The sequence below is a fragment of the Canis lupus genome, chromosome 29 (assembly GCF_011100685.1).
Source record: "Canis lupus familiaris isolate Mischka breed German Shepherd chromosome 29, alternate assembly UU_Cfam_GSD_1.0, whole genome shotgun sequence".
In the NCBI taxonomy this organism is placed as follows: domain Eukaryota; kingdom Metazoa; phylum Chordata; class Mammalia; order Carnivora; family Canidae; genus Canis; species Canis lupus.
The window spans coordinates 3,708,041-3,723,127 of record NC_049250.1 but is presented as its reverse complement, the minus strand read 5'-3'; the positions used below and the strand labels follow the sequence as shown (position 1 = coordinate 3,723,127).

Sequence of the window (15,087 nt, the reverse complement as noted above, 5' to 3'; positions counted from 1 at the left end):
CTCCCTCAGGTTCATCCCAGTTCAGTTTCTGAAGTGACTTCTACTGAGGAAGAAGGCATAAGCCCCAGGCTCAGGCACATGGAAGGCTGGCCTCTTGTGCTTTCCTTACTGATTCCCATCTTTAGTCTTTTCAACTAACCTGACCCTTTATGCCAAGGACTAGCCTGGAAGAACACACTTGGTTGGGAGCTCACTTTAGCCTGCATTAATCTCTCTTTTACCTCACTTACCACCAGGTCCTTAGTACTCTGTTAGCTACAGACCACACTGTTTGAACAAGTCCCAGATTCCTAATGCTTCTTTGAAATTGATTTCATTTGAATGAAAGCTCTGGAGGCTGAGGGAAAGGTGGGTCTTGTGTGAGGTCATGTAGGCAACCCTCCCAAGATGCCCTTTATATCCTTAGAATCTATCTCATACGTCTCCCTCTTTACTTACTACTCTCACAAACAAATCTACACTTTATGGCCAAGACAGGCACATACTGGAATATTTCCTCCTTTTTGATTTCGGTCGTTCTAGTGACTTATGTCTATACCGTCTTACTTAGAAATCTCATGGTACACATTGTATCAGGTTTATTTCTTACTTTTGTCTTCACAGTCAGGTGGTTTAGTTTTTGCCCCTCTCTTCAGCATATTTCTTTCTTCTACTGGGTCTTTCTTACTTTCTTTATTCACAGCATGAGCTCTGAAATTTGTATATTATGCAGCTTTTATCTGAAATACTGTAAACTTTTTTCCACTTTCAAAGTTTTAGTAGCTGTGTAAATTGTGTGTAACATTCCATTTAGGAGATTTTATGGAAGTGATCTCAGAAGGAGCCATTTGACCTGATGAATATTGTCCACTGTGGCAATGTCATAAAAATATGGTAGAAGGAAATGTAAGATCATGTCATTAGTACTTTGGGTTTAAATTCACTAAATATTTTAGCAAGTAACTTGGCTAGGTGATGGGACATTAGAATTCAGAACTTGGAAGAAATATGATAAGTGCAGCATGCTGGGGGAAGTGACATTTACTTTTTCCCCTTTTTATGTTTTTCCAACATTTCTCCTCAAGCTTATTGTATCCGTGAGAAGAGAGTATTGCATGCTTCATTATAGGCATTTATCCCCTTTCCCTTGTACCTTCCCACAGAAAAGGGGGAGAAAATTTAATGGGTTGGTGATTGATATCCTTGGAACAAAGTCACCCTGTGGGGTGATTCACAGTGATAGCTGGGCAAGCCATGTTCTTTCTGTCCTGTGTGCAGCTGGTCTGAAACTGGGTTGCTAAGTGGCTTTGGAGTGGGGTTGTCACCAGTCCTGGGGATATCTGAAAATAAGCTTGAGAAGGAGGACCCTATGATTCAGATTTCAAAGCAGGCAGTAAGAGGCCCTGCTTTGGCCTCAGCAGTAACCAAGTTGTCCATTCCAGTTTTTCAAAAAAAAACTCTGCATTGGAAGTCACAGAATGCTGGTACATGCTCATAATAGCTTCTCAATAGGCTCTTGACCCTCATCTATATTGTATGAAGGACAGGATGGTAGACTTTGGCCAAAAAGTCCCTATCCCAAGCCTCTGCCTGAAGTTCTAAATCTTATGGATTTTCTCTTCTTCCTTTGCCTTCTACTTCTAATCATATACCATGGGCATCCACACATGCCAGAAAAGTGCTGGGTGATTTTTGTATATGATCTGCAGTCCTCAGCCAACTTGAAACAAGGCATCATTAGCTCCATCTTGCAGACAGGTGAGTGATTTTCCCAATGTCAAAGAGTAAGGGGTCAAGTAGGGAGGTGAGTATAGGCTCCTGTGCCCAAAGCTTGTAGTCTTCCATTGCACCATCTTGCCCCTGTAGAAGGCCTGTGGTGACTGGTGTGTTTTCTCTTGGGTTGTCCCTATATCACATTACACTTGCTGCCAGTTCATACCAAGCCCCTCATTTCTTTATTTCTACACCATTATGAAAGCCTCAAGTGTCATCTCTTGTTCTGTTCCATTGTACTCCCTTTGGCCAGATTGTGCCACTAAATTGTAGCACTCATAATATCAATTCTCTACCTTTGAATCTTTTAATTATTACCTAAAACAAGTACAAATCTATCAGGGACAACCATCTATCAGGAAAGACAAGCAATAAAAACAAGAAATAATATTTTTATGGAATTATGTAAGTCTATGGCTAAGGTTTAAAAATATGTTTGTGTATATGAGCAAAAACAGGGAAGGGGGGTGCTTAGGAATGCTAGGCAAGTGGGAATGTGGCTACAATTTGAAATAGGAGGCCTCATTGAGAAGGGACTTTTGAATCAATACTTGAATTAAGGAGGGAAATAGGCTTGTGTATGCCTGGGGGAGGCACAAACAGGCAAAGGGCAGCCCTTACAGACACCATAGACTAAGAGTGTGCCTGGAATGTCTGAGAAGTAGCTTGGATGGTGATGTGGCTAGAGCAAGGAGACAGACTTAGCACAGGATGTTGCAGATCAAAGGAGAAGATTTCCTTTGTATTGTGAGTGATTTGCTTTTTGCTCTGAGTGAACACTTCAGGGGTTTGAAGGAGGTGGCAGGATTTATCTGACAGGTTTTAAAATGATTACTGTGATTTCTGCATTTTTTGCCTTCTTCTGACTTCTCTTTTGACAACAGACTGAGGCCAGGGAGGGCTGGACAGAGGAGTAATCAGGAGGCCTGTGGTATAAACCAGCCCAGAGAGGGTAATGCCTCAGCTATACTCTGTGGCAGTACAAGTTTTACATGGGTACACATTCTAGGTCTATTGAAGGTAAACACTTGGAAATAGGATTTGGAGAAAGAAAGAAGTCAAAGATGCTATCAAGATTTTGGCCTAAGCAACTAGAAGAAAGGGCCATCAGCTGAGGTGGAGGACCTTGTGGGTGGGATGGGTTATGGAGGGATGATCAGGATTGAAGATTTGCACATATGTTCCAGAAGTCTACTGGACAGCCAAAGGAGTGTGTGAGGTAGGAGTGGGGCTTGGAGGCAGAAGTGTGAGAGAGAAATCTGCCCTGGTTGTGCAGCTGGGGTGTCACTGACTTACAGAAAGTATTCACAGCCACAAGACTGGATAGCACTGAGTGTGGATACAAAAGGGGGAGACCTTGGGACCTAGCCCTGTGCATCCCACATAGGAGGCTGAGTGAAGGAGAAGGAAACAGCAAAGGGATTGAGAAGGAGCAGCCTTTCAGCAGAAGAGAAACCAATGTGGAAAGTATTGGTGAGGAAGAGGGAGCCACAAAGAGGCTCAAATGTTGAAACTGTGGGACCCAAGGAATTTAACAAAAATCCCCTACCCCTGGACAAGCAGAGCAGATCTAACTCCATTTTGTGCTACACCCGCCATCTCATGTATAACCCCCACGACCTGCTTATTGCTTAAGGCACTCCCCCACCCTAGTCAAACTACTGAGCACACCCTTACTGGAAACCGGCTCATATAGGAATGCGGAGCCCCTAGCTGCCAAAGAATGTAAACCCCACCTTTTGCCCACCAAACGTGCACGCCAATTCTGACCAGAGTGATAGGCTAGTTCAAAAGGTCACTATAGGGTAAATTGTAATTCAATGGGCCACCTGCGTGTGGACCGACATGACTGTGCAACTTTCTGTGTGTGTTACAATCTCATTGGCCACTGGCCCCTATAAAACTGCTACGCCTCTTAACCTCAGGGTCCAAGTCCCTGCTCTGCTGTGATGGGTATACTTGGACCCAAGCTCGAGCTTGCAAATAAACCCTCCTGCGCTTGCATCAGTGTCGGCTCCTTGGTGGTTTCTCGGATTCGCAATCTTGGGCACAACAGAAACATCAAATTTCAACACCAGCTCTAGCAGAAACAATAAAAATGTGCTAAGCTTCCTCGCTTGCTGTAGTAATAATTCAAAATGTGCTTCTCTGTCTTTATTTCATACATTTAACTGACATTCCAGAGTTAACTTTGCCTTTTATTTTAAGGAGAAAAATTGAGGGCTAACGTTAAAAGCCATCTCACTAGCTCTCCTGGCTACCAAAAGAGTGTCATGAATTGGTCCCTACCAGTTTCATTGGGTCACTGTCTCACCTCCTGTTTGAAGTGATTACTTCCTATCGTGCACTGGTACCATCCAATCTCTTCCCTCCTCTGCAAGATCTTCCTTAACTTGCTTCAGTTAATTCTTTCCTTTCCTTTTAATTGCTTCCCATCACTTTGTTTTTCCCTGGGCTCCAGAGTAGCTCTTCCATTCTTCAGCCCTCCATATACACCCAAAGTCACTACCATTCTTCCCTGCTTAAAAAATCAAACCTGGCTTATATCACTATATTGTACACCTGAAACCAATATAACAGTGTAAACAAATTATATGTATTAACCAGGCTCTAGCTCAGCATTTTGCAACCTCAGCAATATTTTTTTTAAAGATTTTATTTATTTATTCATGAGAGACACAGAGAGAGAGAGAGAGAGGCTGAGACACAGGAAGAGGGAGAAGCAGGCTCCATGCAGGGAGCCCGACGTGGGACTCGATTGCAACCTCGACAATATTGACAGAAAGGGACAGGTAATGTTGTGGGGACTGTCCTGTGTTGTAGGATGTGGAGCAATGATCCTGGTCTCTTCCCATGGATGCCTATAGCAGCAGCGTGACAAACAAATATATCTTCATAGATTGCCAAATATCCCCCAGTGTGGGCAAAAACACCTGAGTTGGAAATCACTGATCTAGCTCATATCTCTCTCTCTCTCTCTAGCTAACTTCCAATCTTTTGTTCACATGACTACCAGAATAATGCTTCTAAAATAAAGTTTTCAGTAAGGAATTCTATTTCTTTAAATCCTGTAATGTGTCCTGATCACTTTCAGGATAAAGTTCAAACTTCCTTGATGAGCTTCTAGGCTTCTGCAGGCACAGATACCTCTGCCCAACTACTTCTGTTCTGTAAAAAAGCCATGTGCTTTTATGCCTCTGCACTTCCACATGTACTTGTCTGTCTACTTTCTAAACTGCCTTGCTTCTTTTGTATCTAGGTAAGTACAGTTGTCCATAAAAATTAGCTAAAGAATCCTATTTTCTGAACAACCTTTATCTTTAAATCTGATTTAGATCCTTCATATTCTCATGGCATTCTTTGCATACATTATCATAATATATAGCCTATTAGACTGTGGTCATTGATTTCTTATCTCTTACCTCTAACCAGACTCAAATTTCTAAGAAGGTCAAAGATCTTGTCTTCCACTACAAAGGAACTCAATAAAGCTTATTAATGTTTTAATATGCTGAAGGATCACAGAGGAATAAAGTTACTTTTGACATGAGCAATCATGAAGTCCTTAGTAGAGAAAGTACTATTTGAATTGTACCTAAATGAATGAGAAGATATTTTAAACACAGACACCAGTTTAAGACAAAAGAAGATTCAGAGGTAGGGAAATTGAAATTTGGTTCGAGGGTCATTAGATTCATGTGAGAGGAGGGAGTCACAAGTTGGCACTAGATCTTGGGAAACCTTGAATTCCAGCAGAAGACAGTGGGGAGATATTAAGGATCCTAGTAAAGGGCCAGTTTAATTTTTTCTGTAAGAGCTGTCAGACAATTTGATATGGTAGATTGAAAAGAAAAGGTTTGGTTTAGATGGGCCATTTATACTATTAGTTCAGGCCAAAAGAAATAAAGACTGGAATCAGATTATTACCTAAACTATTTTAGAAACATGACTTTTTAAATAAATATTCTAATTTAGGATTGAAACAACTTTTTGAGGAGTCAAGCTTGTACAATATAAATTTAACTCATTTTAACTGTTTAACAGTAAATATAATCCTTTGTATAATAGATTGTGGTAGCATACACTACTATTGACTTCAGCACGGCATACAAATAAGATACTAGAAAGTTTTTCTCTTGAACCTAATGGATTATGGTAATTCAGTCATTTTTCCTTTAAAATCAGTTAAAATAGTTTATTGTGCTCCGAAATAAAGATCTCCATTCAAATGCTTAATTAACTCCTAAACTGTATGAATAATTTATTGTTCTAACAGATCATTCTTACTTGCTATTGTGCAATGAAGCTAGAGAATGCATATTTTAATCTCATCTGATTCTTATGGAAAGTTGGAGTCACAATGGTGCATCCAGCATGCAAATATTCTTTGGTGAATATGGAGGCAGGGCAGATCTCCAAGTCAGCTGTCACCTCAGTGTGCCTTCTCTGTCTTCTATGTAGGATTGTTGAGAGCTTATTTTAAACATCTCCTCATCTGCATGCTCTCAATTTATATTTCCTTAGCTTATGTTTCACATACACACACGCAAAATTATATACGCAGACACACACAGACTCACACACACATGTAATTCTCCTACTGGCAGCACTCTTTTTTTCTTTCTGAACTCAAGTCTTTGAGGAAATAAACAGTAGCTATTTTTTACAAAAGGGTTGGATGCATTGAACTTATATTCTTTTTTGATTGTGCAGTTAGATACAGCTAAATATAGTGTTCTTCTCTCCATCTCTGCTCTTACGTTAGAGTGGGGTTGCCAAGGTGATGGTACAGTGCAGTGGATTTGTTTTTTTGTGGCTCAGTGAGTTCATGCTAAAAGCTAAATCAATACCAGCAACTTGTCTCCCTGAGAACCATTCTTTCTCTATTATTTTTGTTGTCATTCTCTGGCCATATGTTCTTCCTTTGCATGTTTTATAAAATTTGGGAAGATTTTTGTCCTCCTTTGGGTAGGCTAATACCTGGGGCTGGCTGTGTAAGTTAGTATTTACTCAGGTAAGAGCTGTCAAATATATTGTCCATGCTCACAAAAAAAACTGTGACTGTAAAACATCTCTTTGGAATGAGATTGAGGGATCCCTGGGTGGCGCAGCGGTTTGGCGCCTGCCTTTGGCCCAGGGCGCGATCCTGGAGACTCGGGATCGAATCCCACGTCGGGCTCCCTGCATGGAGCCTGCTTCTCCCTCTGCCTGTGTCTCTGCCTCTCTCTCTCTCTCTGTGACTATCATGAATAAATAAATAAAATCTTTAAAAAAAAAAAAGGAATGAGATTGATTCAGAAAGCCCCAGGAATTTGCTAGATGTTCCGGTTTTATTAGTGCCTAATGATTCTATACAGTTTTAAGAAATACAATTAAACGTACACATTATTACAGATTTCATAAAAGTCAGTGTTGTGTCAAAATCCGTTGTGGCTCTTCCTCAAGAAAATTCACTGCCCTTTTGGATGCTCAGGCAATATTAACAAAGAAAGTTTTAATTAAGGTTCATAAGCCTATCTTTTGTTTTGTATATTGTAGAATGTGCTAAGAGTACAATGTTTTAGCCTTTTCTTTGCAAAGGCAATGACTATGTAAAAATACTGGCTGGTCATTTATTCTTTCAGTGATTAACTATATATTGAGTATCTGTCTATCTGCTAAGCCTGTGTTAGGAAAATGGGGAATGCTGGAAATGAGCTTAAACCTAGTATGGTCTCTGTTTTCATGGAAATTAGGATCTAGTTAGGAAAGATAGACTAGGATCAAACAATCACTCAAACTAGTATCAAATTGCAACTATGCAGTGGAATGAAAGCCTGTAATAGGGGATTAGACAAGGAGCTCAGGGAAGGATTCCTGGAGGAAATAACACATTAAGATCCAAAAACTGAGTAAGAATTCAAGTAAAATGAGTAAAGAAATGTTATCAGGCTGAGAAGACAACTGCATGAAGACCCCTGTGGGCAGGAGCATGGCAAATATAAGAGCCAGGGAGAAGGCAAGTTGAGGTGGTGAAGGAGATCAAGATAAAAGGGGAGGCTGGAAAAACATTTTCGGGCAAGATCATGAAGGGACTTAGCTTTGTTAGAGAACTTTAGCTCCATTCCTATACAAATGGAAAGCATATAAGGGTTTTAACAAATATTTCTAGAGGGAGAACAGAAAGATGAGGGTAGACTAGTTGAATACTTCCTATATTACAGTACCTAAGGGCATGCCTTGGTCCAGTGTGGAAGTAGTGGGAAAAGGAGGGCGGAATAAATTCAAGAGGTATTTAGAAGGTAAAGTCAAGAATTTGGAGTTGGATAGGATATAAGGAGTGAGGTAGGAAGGGTCAGTGCTGGTTTTCTGACTTCACACATTGATATGTGGTGGTTCCACTGAGACAGGCAACAGCATACAAGAACAGGTATAGTGGAGGGAGATTATGAGCTGGGCCTCAGGCATGCTGGGTTTGAGATACATTTGAGACATCTAGAGGATATTTAAGAAGCTATATGTGCAAATCTAAATCTTGGAAGTACATCTGGAGATTAAATTTGTAAGCCTTCTATGTAGAGGTGATTGGAGCCATGGGTGTAGATGAAATTATCTAGGGAGGTTGTATTTCAATAAATGTGATATGATAGCAGTGGCAATTTTCTTCCTTCAACATATGAAGAGACAGCTACTGATTTATTTGTGTCTAGATTTCTTGAAATGATTCAAAACAGAATTTGAGTCTTTTCAAGTGATCATTCACATTTATCTACTTTGCAATAGGTACCTGAAAATGTCAGAATTTTCAAGAGCCCAGTAAAAAAGTAAGGTTCCGGGAGAGGATCGACTTGCTGTGTTACCAAGTTGAGAAGGGAGTAAAAATCAAACCTAAATCCCTCTTTGACTCAGCATGAATCAAATCAGCCCAACAAAATATTATACTGCTTTGGATTAGGCTAAAGTAAAAAATTGTTTAATATTTTAAAGAAATTTGTGAAATCATATGGATAGAAAGCTGCAATCAAACAATTCTCTGGGTGGTTTTATTTTCCTGCTACGAACAAAATCTGCTTTTGTGCATTTTTCACATTTATTAGTAGTAAATTCAAATACTAGCTGCTTATCCATGTAGTGTATTAGATTGAAGTTCAGTAGAAAATATTTAACCTATAAAACTCACTCTGGATGAGTCAAGAATTTTGGAGATTTATTCTAGGGAGGTGTTCCTCAAAGTTGGAATGAACAGGTCTGTGATTAGTAGGTTCTCAGTATGTGCATGTTGGAAGACATTATGCATTTCTTATGCATTATTAAGCATAAATTGCAAAGTATAGAATAATTAATGTAAAAATCAGTATTTTAAAAATTCTTAGTTACTGTGAAGTACAAATCACAAAATCTATAGACAAAAACTGTAATTGTAGATTAGTCCTTAACATCATAATAGCTATGATATGTAACAAAATGTTGCATGTTATCTTAACCCTTAGATTGTCTCCTGGTCCTGATTTTAGTTGGCTGGGTGATTAGAAGCCCTCTCAACAGAAAGCTCTGCTCATTCTCATTACCTTCTTTGTAGTTACCCGGATACCAGTGAAAGCTCTGCAGGATGCATGTTTGACTAATGATGCTGATGGAAAGTATTTCTGCTAAACTCCAGTTTTTATATGGTGAAAATCCTAATAAAGAAATTGTTCACAAGAAGTTTAAAAAGTAGGAAGGAGGAAAAACAAGGGCCTAGCTCATTCATAAACTACAGTACTCATTTTTTAAATCTGAAATTTTGCATTCAAGTGGCTAAACGACAGACCTTAGTTTGTGACCTCTTTTCTTGTGGTTTGTTAGGTTGTTCCAGAAACTGGAATCTGAGCGTTTCCCTCAGTTAAGGACTCCACACCTTCCAGTAGAGAAAGACACTAATGTAGTGGGAATGGCTGCCAGGCATGATGAGAAGTAGCCAGCAGTGGAGTTTTTGAGTCTGGGTTTCACTTGATGGGTAGCTTGGATTTATTACTGATTAGCTCTTGAGTTCTCCATATGGAGCAGATGTTTCCCTACCTGAGAAAGGTGTGCTCCTGATATTGGAGGGTCAGGTCTCACTAGGTCATCAATGTGTGCTCTGCCTGTCTGCTAATCTGTGTGCAACTGCTCCCTTTGCCACCAGACAGGCTGCTAGGCTTAGGTGATAAGAGAAATGTATGCCTGAACTGAATCTTGGTCCTGGTAATTCCAAGTTGTGCAAAATTGAGCAAATAACTTTAACCTCTCCATACCACAGTTTTCCAATTTAAATAATGGCGGTATTCACAGAACTCATCTCACAGTATAGTTGTGAGGATTAAAAACGTTGTGAAGATTAAAAATGACTAAATGCATGGAAAGTATGCAAAACAATAGTGTTTTGTGCTGTTATTATTATTTAGTTCATACTAAATTTAAAGTCCTAATCTGCATTTTTTCATATTCATCATGAAGTGTCCATTTGCACTCTATGTTGAGTATGGAATCCCAACCATGCAATACATTTCACTTGGAAAGAAAACTCCTGTAATAGATCTCTTTCTAAATCTTTCTTCACTATATTTGTTGAAGCTCCTTCCTCACATACTTGATCTTACCCCAAATACTCCACCTAATCCCTTCTTTCTTGAACTTTTCCAAGCTCTACCTCTCCACTCTGTGCTAGACCAATTATAGAAGTGACGATTTTCAGAGGGCAATGTATGGCATGTGTGAGTGTGTGTGTAATATAAAGGAACAAAGACAAGGTAGTTTTATGCAAATATTAAGGCAATTATGTCTTACACAGTGTCATTATTGTAGCTTTTATAATTAGTGGAACCTTTGGAAGGAATGTTGTGACCACTGGCCAGGATGCCAAATTTCAGAGTGTGGTAAGGTACAGCACTGCCTCCAGGATCCAACCTAATGCAGTAGGAAATTATCATTCCTTTCCAACTACACCCTTTTCATTCTATTGTATTATTATGCTTTTGCATTAGTGTCTGAAGTGCTCATCCTGTAATAATGATTTTATAAGAAAGGAGCCTATGAATGAAGTAGAGGTGGTTTTTTCCTTAAAGTGTTTTTATTTTCTTCTTTCAAAAGTAGCTCTAATAGTGGTTAAATAACTTAATGTAAATATATAAAATATAACACTTCTCTTCTTGTGTACTCACTTCAAGTCAAACAACTTTCTGTTGATTAAGCCAAGTGCAATTTATTATGTTTGGACATAATTCAGTGTGAGATGTAGTCTGTTCTTTCTTATGGTGAATTTTGTGTTTGAGGTGCTTTCTGCAGTCAGTTCACTATAGACTGATGGATGTGGCTGTTGGTTTCATTTTAATGATTTTGAAAAAGTTGTGTTTAGAAGTCAGGTGCAAGGTGGATATTTAAATTTTTTAAGAGAAGTATGCAGCCTTTGCAGTGGATCTAAGATTTGCTCTGCTCAGCCCTCTGTTTTGAAGGCATGTTTCTCCATTTCCATCACAGAATTTCTGAGAGAAAGGGAAACCTTTCCATCTTCAGTTACACTGCTTGTTACTTCAAGAGAAGCCTTTATGAAATGGCTGCTTTGGAAATATTCCCTGGATCGATTGGATAGAGGGATACCATGGACTGCAAAGGTCCAGTTCTAAATGGATTAAAACAAGATGCATTACTTTTAAATATATCCTCAGGCATAATTACTTCACTTCAAATATTCGTCATATTACATAAAATATATTATTTTTCTGCCTTCTCTAGATAGGAACATTCCCTCTATCCTGAAATGTAATAAGCATGTGGTCATTTGTAACGTGTCTTATTATTATTCCAGTTTTAATTATTATTCTAGCTTCACTTTAAACATTTTAATGAGTAGAACAGTAATTTCACCAGCTGCTTAGTATCGTTCTACTCAAGAGTGCTACCTAAGAGAAGAGGTGACATCAAGTTACTGCTACTGGAAGCACTTTCTGTTGGTTGCCTGTTGGAACATCAACTGTAAAGAGTAGAGGGTACTTGAAGTACTTCAGAGCTGCATTTCAGCTGCAGCTATTGTTAATTCCTCAAATATTTTATTTTGCTCCCCAGCACAAGAAATAACCAACTTGTTTTGTGCCTTCCAGGTATATTCATTTCAACCAAATAGAAATGCTACAGCCAGAGACCTTTGGAGACCTTCTGAAATTAGAGCGACTGTAAGTGTTGACTCTTTAGACGTCCTTTGTTCTGCTTTACTACTTCTGTTTATACAATGTACTGACTGCCCTGGAGATCAGGACATTTTGTTCTAAGCCTAAGAAGCAGAGCCTGTACCTTTGTACTATTAGAGTTATTGTAAAACATTCTATAGTTTTAAATCAATGAAGAAAAGATGAATAACCCAATTAAAAACAAGGCAAAAGCAATGAACAACACTTCACGCAGGAAGTAAAACCACTTTGAAAACTTACAGTAGAATCCACCACAATTAACCATACACATCTCCTATGACCTATCAATCAGTTCCACTTGTAGTTATAGACACAACAGACATGTACATGTATGCATGTGCACTAGAAGCATGTTCTAGAGTGTTTATGGCACCATCACTTCTAACAGCTCTACACTAGAGCTACCTAAATATCCAACAACAAAAGAAGGGAAATAAGTTGCTGCATATTCACAAATAGAAGACTGTACAGCACATATGAGTCTCAAACATTTTGAGCAGGAAAAAGTCCAAACACTGAAAATTGCATAGTTTGATTTGTTTTTTGAAGAAATTCAGAAATAGCAGGAACATGTGTAATAGCTAAAGGTTAGACAGTGGTTCCCTTTGGAGAGAAGGAAGTGATGGATAGCAGCAGTAGGAGGGAGCTTTTGCAGTCCTAGCAGTTTTGTCTTTTTCTTTTTTCCCAGCTGCATTCACTTCCAGGAAAGTCATCATGCTTCTAGTATGATATGTGTACTTTTCTAGATGAATGTGATATTTAATAAAGCTTTATTAAATAATAATGACAAACCAAAGGAGCTTGGAGAGCCTCCTTTTGTGTTGTGTTTTATTGGATGAATACATTTTACCCCTTAATTTCCTCCAATACCTTATATTAATAAATTAATTATGATTTTAGCAGAAGATATGGATTTTTTTATGAACAGAAAGATATGGATTTTTTTATGAACAGAAAGATGGATTTTTTTATGAACAGAAAGAAAAGTTTAGATGTAGCTAAACTTAATCAGGACTCTGTTTGAATTAAAATATATCTGAAAAAATTGGAATTAGGAGTCTGTAGGTTGTGAAATAGATGTGCTTTCATATTGATACATGAAATAAACAAGTAAAGTTAAAAGATAAAAAGAGCTAATCAACCACTTTTCCATGCCATCCCACCAACCTTATTTGCATATAGAAATATGGGAATTGTAATGCATAAAATTGCATTGTTGGATTTGTGTGCTTGTTTTGCTGAAGGTATTTAATGGAGTAGATGTAAATGTACCACTTCCTGCTCCACCAGCTCTCAGCCCTGAGTTCCACCTCAGCAAATTCAAGGTTTAGCATCATGATGACTAATAACCTCAAAAAAATCTAAGCCACCAACTTTAATGTTGGAAAAAGTTTTGCTGATGAATAAGCATTACTTTCCTCCATTGAAAACTGGGAAGGGGAGATTCCTGCTCCCCAAAGGAGATCTGGAAACCTTTATAGGCCCTATGGCAGTGATGGCACCATGTGCCTTTCAGAGGGGACTATTATCTTAGGATCTATGAGTGATCTTGAAGGAGTAGGGAATGACCAAGAAAAAATGCTTTAACTTTTACTTTCCCCTCTACTATGTAAATAAAAACTGTATATACTTATTTCTTGAAAGATCTCTGATTATATTAATCACAGTGTGTTTTGTTATATTTCTCTTTTTTTAGTTCTTTGAATTCTCCTGCTTCTTCTGGTGTTGGTTTTTCTTTGTTTTGTCTTGGTCATTACTTGCCATTTTTTTGGTTCTGATTAAGCTCCTATACTTTGTGATTATTGGTATTTATATTTGAAAATATGGGGTTGGGGGTCTAAGTTTCTCCTTTTCCCTTGTAGGTATGTCTGTTCTCTTCCAAAATTTCCCACTAGAGAGAATTTTAGTCTTGACAGTTGGGTGGGAAAACTGCAGATTTCTCTGTCTAAAATACTAGAATGTGGAAAGAAAGCCTTCCTTATAAAGAACATTCATGGTTACTAAGAATACATTTGGTTTTATTGGTTTGCGGAGAATACCAGCTTGAAACAGCATCACACTGGATGCTTTATGGAGCCTCAGGGACTGACATTGAGTCAACCAGCCTGGAAACTGTCTTCTTTACCAGGCATAAATCTCACTGTAGCCAAGGTTCTTCAAGAAGCTTTTTCAAAGTATAGGACCTGAATATGAAGTTTTCTCTACTTCTTAGAAGTCTCTTGGATTTCCAGTGGCTATATCTTGAAATACTAATCTAAGTTTCAGGCAGAAGATACACTTTTCTCTCCTCAGAACGTTGATGTTGAAAAAACTCATTCGTGGCTTGGCTTGTTTGATAACATGTGTATTTCTGTCACAGGAAGGAGATCAGTCTTTGTATAAATCTCAGTGCAATGGATACTGTTATTTTTTTAACCAAGTTTGACATAAAATATTAGTAGCAAATAATTATTATATGAACTTTCCAATACAAGAAGAAGTGTTTTTGAGATCTTATTGGGAGTAAAGCAATCAAAGTGGTACTTCTATAAGCAGAACTCAACAAATAGTTTGCAGAGGCACTTTGAAGATTAACTTCAGGGAAGTTAGAAAGAAGAAAGAAAAAAGAAAGCACAGGCACACATTTTTGCACCCCTGCTGAACAGTACTGCTGAAATACTACTACTGTTTTAATACTCTCACTGACATAGTAATCTAAGAGAGAAATAATAATAACTATTATCATAATAAGTTCATTTCATAGATAAGGGAACTGAGGTTTAGAGAGAGTAATCTACTTGAAAACAAATAGTTATAGAAATAGCAAGTAGCAATCGAATCTGATTTGGGAACCCCAATAATATGTATGGCATAAACTAATGTTAAAATAACATTAATTTGGACATTTTGTCATTGCACAAAATAAAGGAAAATTTTTGATATTTACATACCTTCAAAATCTGTGATTATGAAATTGTTATTATGCTTTTTTGTTGATTTGTTTTGCCTGTTAATTAATTCTGGTCTACTTGGCTTGGAAAATAGGTATATCTTTCAATATCTGATTATTGATGCCATTTCCAGCCTTTTAAATATGTTAAGAGAATGATCAGCAGCCTTTTTACTGTTGCTATCACACTAGACTCTACTAGTTGTAAAATAGTGAAATGAGCTT

General features: G+C 38.1%; 1 protein-coding gene across 8 annotated transcripts in view; it reads left to right on the top strand.

The window, feature by feature from the left end:
• PXDNL (peroxidasin like) overlaps nucleotides 1–15,087 on the top strand; it is a 432,031-nt gene that overhangs the window by 282,569 nt on the left and 134,375 nt on the right. For all 8 annotated transcript variants that reach the window (XR_005380944.1, XR_005380945.1, XM_038579277.1 and 5 more), the window contains one exon: nucleotides 11,847–11,918. Coding sequence is in view for 6 of the 8 variants with exons in the window: in XM_038579277.1 (XP_038435205.1) it covers nucleotides 11,847–11,918 (72 nt within the window). In the remaining 2 variants the exon portion in view is untranslated. The remainder of the gene's footprint in view (nucleotides 1–11,846; nucleotides 11,919–15,087) is intronic.